We start from the raw sequence: 16034 nt of genomic DNA on the forward strand, positions 1-16034 counted from the left end.
TGTGAAAAAGAGAAGCCAGAGACTGTAAAAGAAAGAGAAACCGAAGGAAACAGAAACATATTATGCAGGAAGACAAAGTTAAAACACATCACAGTGGACCTACTGTGAGATACGACCAGAAGAGCACTGAGGAAGGAAAATGCGGGGGCCGGCCCCGCACCAGGCCGACAGCAAGGGGCTGCTGGACCTGGCCAGGGGTTTCAGCTTTCTCAGGGGTGCACTGAGCAGGCTGAGTTAGATGAGCTCTGTGGTCCTTCCCGCTCTGTATGTATCACAAAGTCCACACAGCTAGGACAAGAAAAGCATAAGACAAACCTCAGTTTTCTTTCTAAGATGAAAATAAAAGCACAGGCCCACAATGAGAGATTGAGCAGGTTAAGCAAACTTTGGAGATCAGAGGACTTCACTGGGGAACAGAGGAAGAACCAGCAGAAACCACACAAAACATCATGTCAAACACATTTAATCCCCCAACCTTCAGTACCTTGGTACCTTAAGAAAAACATCTGCTAATGAAGCCCCAATATGCAGCTCCTGCTGAAGATTCACTGAAATCATAGCTCTTGAGAGACAAACCTTTTAGAATGCTCAGACTTCCAAAATGGATCTGGACTCAGAAACAACAGGTTTAAAAAAAGAACAAAAAATAAACCTTCAAAGCCATGAAAAAGTAACCCTTGAGAACTAAGCAACAAATAATACGGCCAAGAAAAGCTGAAGACTTAAAGAATAGACCTGATTGATCAGTTTCCTGAGCACATACGCACATACGTTGACTGATACGGAAAGAAAAGAGAGATAGAACCGGGGATAGAAGAAATAACAAAAAAGTAGGAGCAGAGGGCACAGACCAGTAATGGTTGTGGCACCCGCTGATGACTGAGAAATAAGCAGCAGACCCGCACAGGCTCCCGAAGGCAGAACGCCTGGGGGTGGAAGAGTGCAGCAAACCGTCACTACCACCTGAATAGTCACCTACTCATGTCAAGGCTCCAAAATCTTCCCTAAGGGCTTTGGTAGCAGTCAGCCTTGTGTAGGTATCTGACCTGAGATGAAGTTCACCATCGCCTTGCTTTGGGTTGTATTTTTATGCCATCTTTGTACAGAAAGGCTAAGTTCCAGAGTTCAGGGGAACTCTGGCCACTGATGCTACACCACAACATGGCACCCTTGAAGGAGAGGACAAGCTGCATAATGCCCAAGCTCTCCTCTAAACCTAAAATGCTAATTGTGTGTTGGAGATGAGAGGGAAAGGGAAGTTGGCAAATAGCCAAAAAGTTATTTGACATTGGGGACTTTTCTTAGCAAATTCTATAGTAGGATCAATACCCCTTCATTCTATGACCCATCCATATAATGTACACCTTGTCTTCATAGTCCAATAATTGTGCATTATCAGAACCATCAATCCTCATGGAAAAGCCAAATTATTGCTGTCGTATCTGCATAAGGTATGCAGCTTTTAATATATCAAAAGGTTTTCATTAAGAGATTTTTTAAATTTAAAAGCTTGAATGGTTGGAGAGCAAAATTCAGCTCCCAAATAACCTGGCTATCTGGAACAATTCATTCTTTGAGGGACTCAGAGAGTCATGGTTTCACTGGCTCAATTATTAGGCTACTATGCTATATACTATAATAAAACCATTATGCTCTTGCAAACACAGTGCTACATAAGAGAAGCAAAAAAACAGAACAAAATTCCGCTGCCACTATCTTGGGAAGCCTGAAGGCCTTGCCATGGAACATTTCCAGGTAGCATCCAGTAATGTTCATAATGAGCTTCTTGTATTACACATGACAGTCTACTAAATAGCACAGGAGGATACAGAAGAAACAGATCTTAAAGAATGACATTTAAAACCTGAGTAGGGACCATGGAGCATAACCCGTAAGAAAGACTGGAACATTTTCAAAATATTATAGGTGTAAAAGAAATAGGACATAGAGTGAGCATTTAGAAATGGTTATGGAGAACAAGCAGAGAATAGTCTAGGGAGAAGGTACTTAAAGGGACTAAGAAAAAATAGATCAACTAGCCAGGCGTGGTGGCACACCTATGGTCCCAGCTACTTAGGAGGCAGAGGCAGGAGGATTGCTTGAGCTCAGGAGTTTGAGGTTGCTGTGAGCTATGATGGTGCCACTGCACTCCAGCCTGAGTAACAAAGCGAGACCCTGTCTCAAAAAAAAACAAAAAAAAAACCCCAACTTTTAATAAACAATTCAGATTCAGAGGAAAGAGACGAATTGTGAGCATGGCAGAATACCAAACTTGTTTTCTAAACAAAGGCTTTGCCTCACTCACTCTGTAATCATGATGGGGGGTAAAATTCACCGTAATAATTGTCAATTTTCCTGATGAAAATTCGTACCCCAAATGTATAATCAAATGTAATATTTACGGGGTAAAAGATCACTTGGGAGGACAATTTATTTAAGTAATACTCATTATAGCATTGACCCTGTCCTTAGCAAAAAGGAGTAGTAGCACTAACGGAGTATTTTATGACTCACTGATAATTAATAAAATAATTAACCCTCACAACAGTACCTCCCTGTTATCTCCATTTTCAGAAGGAAACGGAAGCACTCTTAGTGACTAGGGGGCATCCCTAGGGCCACAGGGCTAGCAAGGGGCAGAATGGATCATCTGACTCCAGAGCCCGTGCCCCAACCACTACAGATTATTCTCTTACTCCATCTTCTAGCTTCATCTTCTAGAAGACTTGCACCTCAAAAAAAAAAACAAAACAAAAAAAACAAAACAGAAGGGGACAACACACAGGAAAAATGTGGCAACGCATTACATTACTTACCATTGGGGAAAGCTAACACACTGATGATTAGAAAGAAGAAAATTACAGACAGGATTCCTCTCCAGATGTTGTCTTCTGGAACAGAGTCATCTCTGAAAACAGAAAACACAACTGAGTATTCATTTTCAGATCTAAATCAAAAACCTAGAAAGAGTAAGATTTTCCTGTTCTAAAACCTGGAGGACTGCTAGATCTATTTTGCTAAGCAAAATTACACACACTACTTACTATTCACTGTCATTTCCTAAAATCATACATCTCATAATTAAGTACAGCTCTTACAAGAAAGACAATTGGCAACCTTTTGTATCAATATACGTTCTACTCAGATATGCATTTGAGAATCACTGTTCTTTAAAAAAAAAAAAAAAAAAAAAAAAACAACCCAGGGTGTCAAAAGATAAGGTTTATTTCAGATAAATGCATTTTGGTTTTAAGAATAACTGAAGATGACCTGCATGATATATAATGTAGCAAAAAAATGTTTCAGGAATCAGAAAAGCAGCATAAGAGTATACGGAAGAAGCAACACAATGAGATTATCTAATCAATTCTCAGTGGGCAGTTGGCTATCAAAGGCATGGGAATGGGGGATTGGAAATGATGGGTAATGAGAAAGCACCAGTAAAAATAAAGTTTAAAAAAAAACCAAGAGAAAACAAAATACAAGAATAAAATCAGACTAGAGGCAAAAGAATTGTAAAAACAGTAACGTGCGCCTTCCTCTCACGCCTTGTCATTTGTCTCCTCCATAACCCCAAGGACTGAAATGATTCCATTTCTTGGTTTGCATGGTATCGGTCTTCCCCACAGGAAGTAAACTTTTGAAGCAGGGAATTTATTCACTTGTCTTCTCAGAGCCTGCATAGTAGGCACTCAATAGATACTTGTGAACTGATTATTATTAGTGAGGAAATTTATTGTGTAAAACCAAGTAAAATTTCCCACAGTGGCGTTTTCTCAAAACATAGTTCTTTTCCAGTATCAATGCTGACAGTTCACATAAAAAAAGAAGAGTCTAGTAACACATTTGGAGCTCAAGAGAAGCAAATAAAAGAGGGAAAACAGAAACATAAGATAGTAAGGAGAAGATTTTCTGAATTATTGACAATTATTGAGAATCCTGGGAGAGGGAAGTTCAGCATTTCAGTTTTTAAAAAATTCAAGATGAGTAGGCAGAAAATATGATAAGGAACAAAATGGAAGCAGATATTTTAGAGACAATGAGATTAGTGGCAATAAATGTAAAAATGATAAAAGAACTTGAGTTTATCCAGGGAACAACTGCAGTGAAAGAGCTTTCAAAAGATAAATATTAAATGAGGATTAAGCATCACTGAAGAAAAAATAAGAGGGCAAAAAGTATCTTAGAAGAAAACCAAATTTGCACAGAAAAATAATCTCAAGGATCAAAATACATGAAGAGGTGTGACATGAAATAATAACGAATTACTTAGTTAAAAACTAAGTCCTAGAGTGTTTGTTTAAAACAAGTTAATTTAGATCTCAACTTCTGTTTAGGCTGCTAAGTTTCTGCACTCAACTAAATAATTTCTAGACATATGACAGGACTGAATCTAAGTTCTGAAATAAGAGATTATACAAATCACACAATGTTTCTTAGGTCATTGTATGGCCAAATAGCACTAACAAACTAATTCGGTTAACTTCATAGACCTGATTTAAAAACCAAATTACAGAATCAGACAGGCTTCCCCTTCCAGTGAAGTGCAATTTTATTTCAATGGACATCCTAACAATTGAACATCTGTACCCGGAGGTTATAAACGTGGCCCTAAAAATGCCGGGCTGATCATTACTAGGGTACTTGTGATGACTTTTGGCTTAGGTAGGGAAGCCCCACATCCAATTTCCAGGAACACCACCTTTTGCTGACGAACGGCTGGCTGCACAAGGGGCACACAATGTCCTCATTCATGCTCACGTCACACTACTGATACTGGTAATGACGATGACAGTAATAATAGCTGCTGTTTATCAAGTATTTACTGTGTGCCAGGCACTGACCAGCCAATTTATAAATGTTATGTTTAATTGTCACAACCAATTTGCACAATGGGATATTACCCATCACATTTTACAAATGAGGTAACAAAGGCTCAGAAAGGTTAAGTAAGTCGTCTGAGCAGGTAAGAAGTTGCAAAGTCAGCATTCAAAACCAGGTCTGCTAGACACTGAAGACACAGATCTTCCCCCCTAGCCAAGCTGCCTCATGAAAAAATTACCTGTCATCCTAAATCAGTTTGACTCACGTTAGAGGCACAGGGTTGGTATAAGAGGCTTTGACAGGGTACACAATATGTAAGTTACAAATTAAAAGCAAGGCTGAAATTAATAACTGTTGTGTAGGAAAAGAAGGTTGATTCCGTAACTCATGCTTTTTACTAAAATATATTCTGGATGATTTAAAAAATTAAAGGTTAAAAAAAAAATACCAGAGGAATGATGGGAGAATTAAAATACAAATAAACAAAAAAAAACCTCAAAACAAAACAAAACAAATCAACAACAATCATGAAGTGAGGAAGACCTCTCTAAAGTATAACATAAAACCCAGAAGTCATAAAGGAAAAAAATTGATACATTTGCATGGCAAAGAAATCAGCAATAAAATCCAAGGAAAAGTGATAAACTTGGGGGGAAAAATTGCAACTCATATCAAGACAAAGGGCTAATTTCCCTAATATACAAAGCACTTTCCCCAAAACCAATTTACAGAAAAAAACAACAAATAGACGTAGAAAAACAGAAAAGTAGACAAAGGATATGAAGCATCTGTTCAGAGTGAAAAATCCAGTTGCTCTCAGACAAATGAAAAGATGCTCCACCTCACTCATAAGAGAAAGACAAGTTAAAATAACATGGAGACCAGTTTCTAAATCTACCTTATTCATAAAGGTAAAAATTTAATGACTGAGCTTGGTGAGGGTATGAAGAAACAGGAAGAGAGGCACTCTCATACACTGCTGGTGGTAGTATAAATTTAAACTACTTGAAGTAGTTTATGGAGGCCAATTTGGCAATATATTAAATTTACAAATGCATACACCCTGTGATTCAGCAATTCTACTTCTGGGAATTTATCCTCCAGATATATTCTTTTTTTTTTTTTTTTTTTGTTGAGACAGAGTCTCACTTTGTTGCCGAGGCTAGAGTGAGTGCCGTGGCGTCAGCTTAGCTCACAGCAACCTCAGACTCCTTGGCTTAAGTGATCCTACTGCCTCAGCCTCCCGAGTAGCTGGGACTACAGGCATGCGCCACCATGCCTGGCTAATTTTTTCTATATATATTTTTAGTTGTTTGGCTAATTTCTTTCTATTTTTAGTAGAGACAGGGTCTCGCTCTTGCTCAGGCTGGTCTCGAACTCCTGACCTGGAGCGATCCACCCGCCTCGGCCTCCCAGAGTGCTAGGATTACAGGCGGGAGCCACCGCGCCCGGCCCAGATATATTCTTATTTATGCAAAAATGACATATGTCCCAGGTTGTTCACTGCGACATTACATGCATTTGCAAATGATGGGAAACAATCTAAACGGGGACTGATTAAATAAATGATGGTCCAGTCTCAACCATGGTAAACTAGGCAGCCATAAAAAGAATAAGAAAGCTGGCCGGGCTTGGTGGCTCACGCCTGTAATCCTAGCACGCTGGGAGGCCGAGGCGGGAGGATCACTCAAGGTCGGGAATTCAAGACCAGCCCGAGCAAGAGCGAGACCCTGTCTCTACTAAAAATAGAAAGAAATTAGCCAAACAACTAAAAATATATATAGAAAAAATTAGCCAGGCATGGTGGCGCATGCCTGTAGTCCCAGCTACTCGGGAGGCTGAGGCAGGAGGATTGCTTGAGCCCAGGAGTTTGAGGTTGCTGTGAGCTAGGCTGCTGCCATGGCACTCTAGCCTGGGCAACAGAGCCAGACTCTGTCTCAAAAAAAAAAAAAAAAAAAAGAATAAGAAAGCTTTTTAAGAATTAACTGGTTTATGCCAGGCGTGGTGGTTCATGCCTGTAATCTCAGCACTTTGGGAGGCAAAGGCAGGGGGCTCACTTGAGGCCAGGAGTTCAAGACCAGCCTGGGCAACACAGAGAGACCCCATCTCTACAAAAAGATAAAAAAATTAGCTGGAAGCACTGGAAGCAGGGGCTCATGCCTGTAGTCCCAGCTACTAGGGAGACTGAGGCAGGAGAATTGCTTGAGCCCAGGAGTTTGAGGCTACATGTAGTGCGCTATGATTGCACCATTGCTCTCCTGCCTGGGCAACAGAGTGAGACTCCATCTCTAAAAAAAAAAAAAAAAAACTTGAGTCAGAATAATTTAAGAGATATCCTGAAGTAAATAAAGCAAATTGCAGAACAGTAGGTATAATAAAAGCAACTATTTCTACAAAAAGGGGGACATGTGTATGGAAATATAACTTATAATTTTTGCTTATAGCTGCATAGAATGTCTCTAGAAATCCACTCAAGAAATGGTGACACAGTTTTCTCCAAAGAGGAGAAATAGGGGACTGGGGAGAGGCAAGGAGGCAGACTTTTCACCACATACCCTTTTGCTGTGTCTTGGATATCAAGCAACATAAATACATCATTCTTTTTTAAAACATCAATTATAATTTTAATTAAATAAATAGCTACAGCAAATCAGCAAATCAGTCTCTATTTAAAATTATCTTTTAGTTAAAATGCTTGAAAACATATCAACACTAAATTTATAACTTGAGATCAGTAATGAAGATATAAAACCAATGAAAGGGCAATTTTGTAAGTTTCAAGCAATTTTACTAGGAAAAGAGGATGAAATGGATGGCCTAGTTTCAGGGGGAAAAAGGTCAATTAAACTGAATAAAATAGCAGTGTGTCTGAAAAGTTGGCAGTTTTGTATTTATCTAATTAGAAAAAATGTATTAATGACAGACAGTGAGGTCTTTAGATAAACTGAAAATATACAGAATAGGAAGATGGAACTTCTGCAATCACATATTGGCAGGCGGGGGAAGTTAGCTTAAAAAGAAACTTGAGTCCTATCAGACTAGAGGCCCCCGCGTCACACTCTAATGTGAGTTTCTGGAGAGCAGAGAGAGTGTACACACAGCACCTAGAACAGCACCTTACAAGTGGTGGGTGCACAAAAAGAACTGAACTCCTGACACATGAGCATGTCCAACACCCCCCGGCCACATGGCAAACTGAGCACGCAGGGCCATTCTGTAAGGTTTGGTGTGAGTCCATCCTCTCTAAACCCCAAATAATCCAGAGATTGAACTGTAGGCTGAGGTATACAGAAATTTTCCATAGTTAAGCATGGAAAGGAACTCGGCTGCAAAGTCCACACTAGTGACTCCAGAAACCCCAAATTAGGAGACAAGAACTAGTACTTGTGGACAACTGCTATGTCTTGTGCCTCTCTGAGCATGCTAGCTGCTTTGCCTGTTAGCCGGCTTAATCTTCACGACACCCTAAAGGGGGAAATGATCATAATTTACATTTTACTGAGGGGGCTGCCTCCAAAGTTCAAGATCTTCCGTCTGCAGGAGGCCATACAATGTAGTGACTACGTGTACAGGCTGGGCTCGGACTGCCAGCCTGTGTGACCTTGGGCAGATTACTTAACCTCTCTGTGCCCCAGTTTCCTCTTCAGTAAACAGGGGATAATAATAGTTCCACTGCAAAGGGTTGTGTGAAGATTAAAAAACTTAACACATGTAGAGCACTTAGAACAGTGTCTGGCACAGAGGAAATGTCATTATGAGTTCACGACATTTGAACACTTTTCGTTTATATGCAACCATTCCTTCATCTAGTTACTGCCTACCATTGGGTAGGGATTATGTTGGGCTCAGATGAACAAGCATGGCCCTTATTCTTGAGTAGCTCCTAATACAAAGGACAATCAGACATAAAACAGAGTCATTACCTTAGTATAGCCCTGCCATAAAAGAAAAGTCTTTATTTATAGGAATTGTCTCTGATTAACCTGACAAACCAAAAAACATAACCCTACTTGGGGTATTCACGTGTGACTGGACCCTCTGGTGGAGTGGTTACTTTCTTGTAAGGCTTTGTGAGGGTACAATATGGTTCCCACTTCTCATGACTTATGGTCTGCACTGCCCGATACTCATCTTGACTCTTCCTGGCCTCAGGATCCTCATTCAACTAAGACATTTTGCTTTATAGCAACAAAAAATAAAAATACATTAATCTTTCAATCATGATGCTGTGACAGTTCCCTGACTTCTTTCCTGGGTCTACTAGAGCAACTAACAACAAAATGCCTCAGTCTGCAGTGCCCTGAACTTTCCAAAGAACTTTCACAGCTGGTATTTTATTTAGCTGCCCCACAGTTCTGTGGGGGAAGGCACAGCAGGTATTATCTTTGTTTGAAGGAAGAGGAAAATAAAGTTCTTGGTTTATCTTGCTCACAGTTCCATACAAATGGAGGCAGAGTGAAAGTAGATGCCAGGGCTTCTGGAATGCTGGCTCTTGGTCAAGATTGCTCTATTCTCCATACCAGCTTAGGGAGGCAAAGTCCTCTTCCCTCTCTGCTAAACTTAGGAGGTGCTTCTGAAGTGTGCCAGGGTAGCACTGACCACATATAGTGAAAACACTGAATGTACAGCGTAAGATAAGAGTGTACTTGAAGCTCCACGGGACACAGGTCCCACCATGTTACCCCGAGGTACCTCTGGTGCCCAGCACAATGCCTGGTGTACAGCGGATGGTGAGAATGAGCAAGATGGTACTGCAGAGTGGGCCAAGAGGTGCGGGTAACGTGCCTGGCCCACAGGGTCCACTGACAGTGACCTTCCTGTCCCCTTGTAGAGGGTTAGCTAGAGGCTTCTTGAGACCATCAGCAAATATCTAAAAGCCCAAACACCTTGACTCCTTCTGCAGAACATTTTCAACTAGTATTGGTAACTACCCAAAGCGAGAATGTCCTAAAAGCAGGAAGAGTGTAAGGAAAGCCCTGAGTTTAAAAAAAAAAAAAAAAAGTCTGTACTCAAAAGAACTTTTGGACTCTGATTCGTGTCAGTTTAATATCTGACTACAGGCAGTAGACATGGAGATTTCAGAAAACCAAAGCAAACTCCATTCACTTGCCCACACCTTTGAGACAAGGCTTTCTCCCTGGGGCCAGGCAGTGGGGAATGTCTAGCCTTTACCATGACTCCTAAGGCTTCTAGGTTAATTGTCCCTCTCCTATCTTCTCCTTCATTACCTTTAATACGAGTCCTTGAAATAGAGACATATAGGGTCAAGTTTAGGAGATCAGTCACTGTTAAGGATCCTCTTTTTCAATGGAAAATTTAATCCCAGGTTACAAGGTAGATTTGTATTGGTATTACCTTTGGTATTATCTTTAATACCACATTCATTTCATTTTATAGAAAGTTAAGATCCTTGTCAAGATTTATAGCTGTGATATCAACCAAAGGAGAAGGGTGATATTTTTTCAAGTTCTTATTGGAGAAATGATTTCATGGATTCCATTCATCCAGCATTTTAGTGGGTGCCTATCCTGGGATGATTAAGATATCTGGCTTCAAGAAATTGACATAGAAACAAATATAATATGAGCTATATAAACACATATTATAACAACATAAGGTATTTGGAAGTAGAGAAAACATTTCTTCCTTTGTGCTTCTTGGAATTATCAAGAAAGGAGTCTGCCAGGAGAACCATCCATATGGCTTGTGAAGGATGTCAAGGGCTCTTGGGAGTGAGGTTTGAGGGGATAATGAGGAGCCTGGGTGTGGGGCCAGTGAGCTGTCTGGGCCTGCTTGGGGGGTGTGTGCAGGGCAGGAGGGGTAAAGTGGGGGAAGAAGACCTACTCTATAACAAAGCACCTTAACAGTCCAGCTAGCACTTTCCTACAGGTGGTGGGCGTTCAGTGCAAGACTGTATGCACGGCACAGAGGGGATCACAATTTTGTCTTAAAAAGGTCACAAGGGCAGCAGTGGGGGATGCACTAGAGGGAGGTGGAGTCGAAGCCTAGGAGCCTGCTATCCCAAAGAGTTGGGGGTCTGCTAAGCTAAGGCTTGGGAATGGAAAGAGGAAAACAGCTCTAAAAGCTATAAAGGCCCAATCAGACCTGCTGAAGATAAAACAGGTAGTGAACCCCAGGTTAGCAGAGACATGGGCTAGAGGGAACCTGGACTGTTGAAATGAATTACACAGTTGCCAGGGCTGAGGGAGCAGTCCAGGCTCACCGGGCTAGTTTTGATATTGGGATTACATGAGACTGAAAAACCACTAACTTCCCTCTAGAAATCTGGGGTAACAGGGATTATATCACAAGATAAATTGTATTACATTTGGTAATAGAATTATATCTAAAATGCTAAACTAGGTTATTCAAAAAACAGACCAACTTGAAGTAAGGCTGTTTATTAAAGAGGAGTGAGTGTGAGAGGCAGCAATTCCTAGATACACAATCTCTCTGGGGTGAGATACCATCTAAGACAAATATTTGAGTCATCCAAGTGCCCGTTCACTAAAAAAGACCTCAAAGAAATATACGGCACATTTTTCCCTTTAATAAGTTTATAAACTTATTAGGGACATAACATAACAGAAATAAGTATTAGAAAAGACATAAAAAAGATGCTTAAGTCCAATAAAAAATATGACTCAAATAGTACCTGAGGAAGAGGAATGTTAAAGATCAAAGTTAACTGGACCTCAGGTGCAACCTAACACAATGCTCTTTGTTCACCTCCAGGGCTGGTTTAATTCCAGAACACAGTTGCTAAAGACGATTACTTAATATTGCTGGTGTCAAGGAACAAGGACATCCAGGGCTTCTGTTATCGGGAAAGAAAAAACATGATGTATATAAAGAAAACAGGACCAAGACATCTGAATCAGCAGTACCAGGAGACGATTTCTAATGGGAATTTATATGGTCGAAAGGGAAAGAGCAGGGAAGGCTGGCAAGTATCCATAAGCAAAGTGACACAGAAGGCCAGATATATGGCCCAATGATACGATGCCTAACTGGAGTTCCAAAGCCAATAAGGGAAATTAACTAAAAGCCATTAGTAACATATAAATAAATAAATCAAAAGTCTGCCCATTTCCTTGCCTTAGTCTGTCTCCTCAATCCCATATCTAGGAGAAACCAAGCATAGACAAATTGATAATCACTTAGGCACAGCAATCTGCAGGAAGGCAATCTCTTGTAGGTAAGTAATGATTTTTTGTTGGTCAATTGCTAACAGAGGCTGATTCTACTGCTTAATGGCCGGTGCCTCTTAAGGGGAGGTAGGCTTCTTTGAATCTGAGTTAGCAGATTCTGGTGTTTTCAAATCTAAAGCTTGAGTTTTTGAAACTAAGACCATTCATTACTTCCAAGTTTACCAACCTCTAACAGCACAGTTAACATACGGGTACCTCACTAATTATCATACTTTGAACCTCAGACAAAGGTTTTCCTTGCCCCACTTTGGCTGAATAAACTTATAAGACATATGCCTAAGCATCTAATTTATAAAAATACTTATTCTAATATGTGGCAAAATGAGCTTTTTCAAACAGGGAAATGAGTAGATAGCACCTGACTTTATCTTTAATGATGGTGATAGGGATGGGAGATTTAAACACTATGATTTAACGGTGAGTTGGACTAGTTGCCATCTAACAAAAGACCTACTTGACAAATCCAAACTTGTCTCAGACTTCTGTGTAAGGTATCTAATCTTTTGTAATCCTAAATTCTTGCTGGGGCTCCGCAGCATGTGACATGCCCAGGTACTGTTTCTCACATACTGATGACACTGCCAAAGTATTCCATCTTCTTGTTCTCTTAGACAAATAGTCTTTGCAAAACAAACGTTAAGACATATTTTAAAAGTTTTACTGAAAGAATTGCACCGAACAGTTATCCAACTAAAATCCTTATAAAATAAGTATAAAGTATAGAGATAATCATTACAAAAGAGCACAGAATGAATAATTTTCATTTAAGAGGTCATTACTTTCAATTTTTATAGAGGATGATTGAGCTATCGTTGTAATGTTACACTTAAAAGAGTAACAAATCATTATAAAAAATGAATAAGATACAGTCAGTAGTAATTCTATTAATGGTGCTTATGATTTTATATATGGTGAAACTTATTATTATAATTCCTCATTGTGTGATTTCCATTTCTTTATGAAATTAGCGGAAGAAATAAAATTGTTATTTTTGGAAAAGGCCCTAGTCTGAGGTTCAGATTATGGTTTTTCTATTACTTTTGGCAAGCTGTTAAAATTCATATTCATTTCTTATACTTTCACTGCTCTAATTTATTGGCTGCCTTGACAGAATATAGTGTAAAAGGGAAATTTCAGAAGAATGTGACTTCCTGTATTAGAAGACAGGAAGAGAAATCTATTTTAAAAGGGCCTAGAATAATATTGAAGATAAAAGGTTGAAAGAAATTGCTCATTCTTGCTCCTCATTACTTAAAATAAAATACCATAATTGTTTTTCTAATTTCCAAAGAAACTCCCTAATTCCATCATTTCCAATCCAAACATTAGATGAAATTAAACTGAAGTTAACGTGAAACAAGCATGTATGTTATCCAATGTCCATTTCCAATGTCTTTACCTTTTTCTCAATTACAGAGCATACTACACCCTCATTGAAGAAATATAATTTAGAAGGCATTAGAATATAACAAAATCATATAATCATAACAACTTATGTTTATTAAGCGCTTAATATTTGCCATGCACTGAGCTAAACACAGACTATCTAAAAAGATGAATTTAATCCTCATGACAGACAATCCTACAAAGTATTAGTATAGGTATTTTCATTTTACATACAGATAAGGAAACTGAAGCTTAGCAAAATTAAGTGGCCACACAGCTGTGAAGTGATAAAATCAGGTAACATAACGAAGTATTTGAGGGTAACCATAATTAGGGGCAAGACTGATTTCTCTCCAAAGCTAGAGGTACGTCTGGTCAGATACTACGGGAAGGTCTGGGCATACCCTGCTGCAGCACTAGCAGACTGACTTGACAATAATAGTGGCGGTATTCCTCAAACATTAAAGAGTAAGTAATTGCTGCTTGTGCTTTATACCTTTAGGTAGATTCGTGTGACTAGATAAACACTTATATAACAAGAGTCAAGAGTCAAATGAATTATGGAGGTAAGGAACAAGTGTGATGTGGGAGGACATTAGTTTTATGAAAATCTGAAAAATTACAGTGATTTCCAAGGGAGGCACCACTGGCATTGTGAGTGTGTGTGCGAGCCTGTGTGTAGGAGACAAAGGAGACAATTCATTTTTTGTTGTACAATGCTGTCACGTATGTTGCAACACATTTAGTATCCTTTAACCTCCCACCCACAAATAAATACCAGAAGTTCTCTCAATCGTTGTGACCACCAAATATACCCCTAGACATTTTCTGCTGACCCTGACTAAGAATCTTGATTGTTGGATAAAAATACTGGGAGAAAAGTAACTGACAATGAATTATCCATCATATACCAGATACTCTGCTAAATGCATTCACACATAGTCATTTAGTCTTCTTAACCCCATATAAGGTAAATACATATTTTAGCCACATTTTACAGGTGTGGCCCCTAAGGCTCAGAGCAAGGTTCAGTAATTTAACCAAGGACACACAGCCAGTTTTGAAACCAACAGTCTGGCTCCAAAACTAGACTATTCTAGGTTGGTCTCTTAAGCCGTAATGGTGAGGCAGGCATGACTTTCCTTTCTTTGAAGAGGTTCATCAAGAAAATATAAATCCTTATAGGTAGGAACCATGGTGTGTATGAACCAGGGATTAATTAGTTCCCTGGGTTGGGGATGAGGGGCCACAGGTGCAGTGCCATAGAGTTACATGATGTTACATGATGTGTTCAAAAGTCAAGTAAAGCAGCTCCTATGAACAGGTATGTATTAGAGGTGCTTTGAACACGTGTGTATGTTTTCAGGGGAACAAGAGAGTTGTGTTATGTCCTGTGAGGTTTATATGTTTCATTTGTTTAACACATGGTGTTTACTATTCACCAGGCACCCAGTAAAATTGCTTGACAAGATCTCACTTCAGCATGTTTGTTAGGTGATGAGCCGGCAGGCTGGGTGCACTGTGTGATGTGTGGTGCGCTGGTGTCTGTTTAGCAATGTACATAGAAGGTGATGGTTATTGGGCTTTGCTGGATAGGAAGGTCCGCTGTGATGTGTGCGTTTAGAGTGGCAGTTTGTGTTGTGGTACAGATGGTAGTGTTCGAAGCTGGGGGAAGGGTTATGCTAGACGATTTCAGAGCGATGCATACGGGAGGTGCTGCACAGGAAAGATCTTGTGGTGCACCTCACATGTGCATTTTTTGTGCATTACGGGTAGAGCTAAATACTGGAGGAGTACCACAGGAAGGGATCTAGGTTGTGTCCTGGGCCTGTGTATAGTGTGTGCAGGCGCTGTGGAATGGGGTGTTTTATGTGTGTAGTGGTGTGTGCCGAAAGTAGTGCATACGAGATGATTCATGCGGTGTGCTGGGTAGGGACGGAGGCTGGAGCAGCTGCAGAGGAGGGGCCGGTGTCGTGATGTGTGTGGAGCGATGCTGAGTGCCGGGAGGGAGGGAAGGGGGGGCGATCGTGCCAAGTGACTCGCGTGTGTTCCTGGTGTAACCGGAGGCGCTCTATGGGAGAAGTGGCATTGAGAGATGGAGGGTGGGGGGTTGGGGGAGAAGACTGGGTGTGCTGCGAGACACCTGGCGGGCGGAGGAGCTGCGTGGGCGGTGGGTCTGCCAGTGTGTGCGCGGAGCAGTCAGCCCGCTTCCTCACCCCAGAGCCACGCCGGGCCACCCTCCTCGCTACCTCCTCCCGTCCGCTTCTTCCCTTGGCCTCGGGCGCGCCCCCCGCGCGGCCTGCCGCCTCACCTGGTGAAGGCAAAGTACATGAGGCTGACGATGGTGAAGCTGAGCAGAGTGATGGTGTGCGGCCGGTAGAAGAAGTCAATGGTGATGTCCTCCACTTGCTGCTCGTTGATCATCCGGAAATGCATCTTGTAGTTCACATCATCCTTGCTCAGGGTCCGGCTCCCCACGCAGGACGCCATGGCCCGCCTCCCCGTCCTGCCGCGGCGGCGGTGGCCCCAGCCCACGAAGGCTGGGACCCCGGGGCTGACGAGCCGCAGCAGGCGAGCAGCCGGACGGCGAGGCCGGGTCTGGCGCCCAGCAAA

At 41.0% G+C, this 16034-nt stretch overlaps 1 protein-coding gene across 1 annotated transcript in view; it reads right to left on the reverse strand.

Moving 5' to 3' along the window:
* The window catches only part of PTDSS1 (phosphatidylserine synthase 1), a 59417-nt gene extending 43403 nt beyond the window's left edge, over positions 1–16014 (reverse strand). Inside the window, exons 1-2 of the mRNA XM_069466193.1 lie at positions 15733–16014; positions 2817–2908 (exon numbers count right to left, since the gene is read on the reverse strand). Of these exons, the coding sequence (XP_069322294.1) occupies positions 2817–2908; positions 15733–15911 (271 nt within the window). The 5' untranslated portion in view covers positions 15912–16014. The remainder of the gene's footprint in view (positions 1–2816; positions 2909–15732) is intronic.
* Positions 16015–16034: the final 20 nt, after the last annotated feature.

The sequence above is a fragment of the Eulemur rufifrons genome, chromosome 3 (genome assembly GCF_041146395.1).
Source record: "Eulemur rufifrons isolate Redbay chromosome 3, OSU_ERuf_1, whole genome shotgun sequence".
Taxonomy (NCBI): domain Eukaryota; kingdom Metazoa; phylum Chordata; class Mammalia; order Primates; family Lemuridae; genus Eulemur; species Eulemur rufifrons.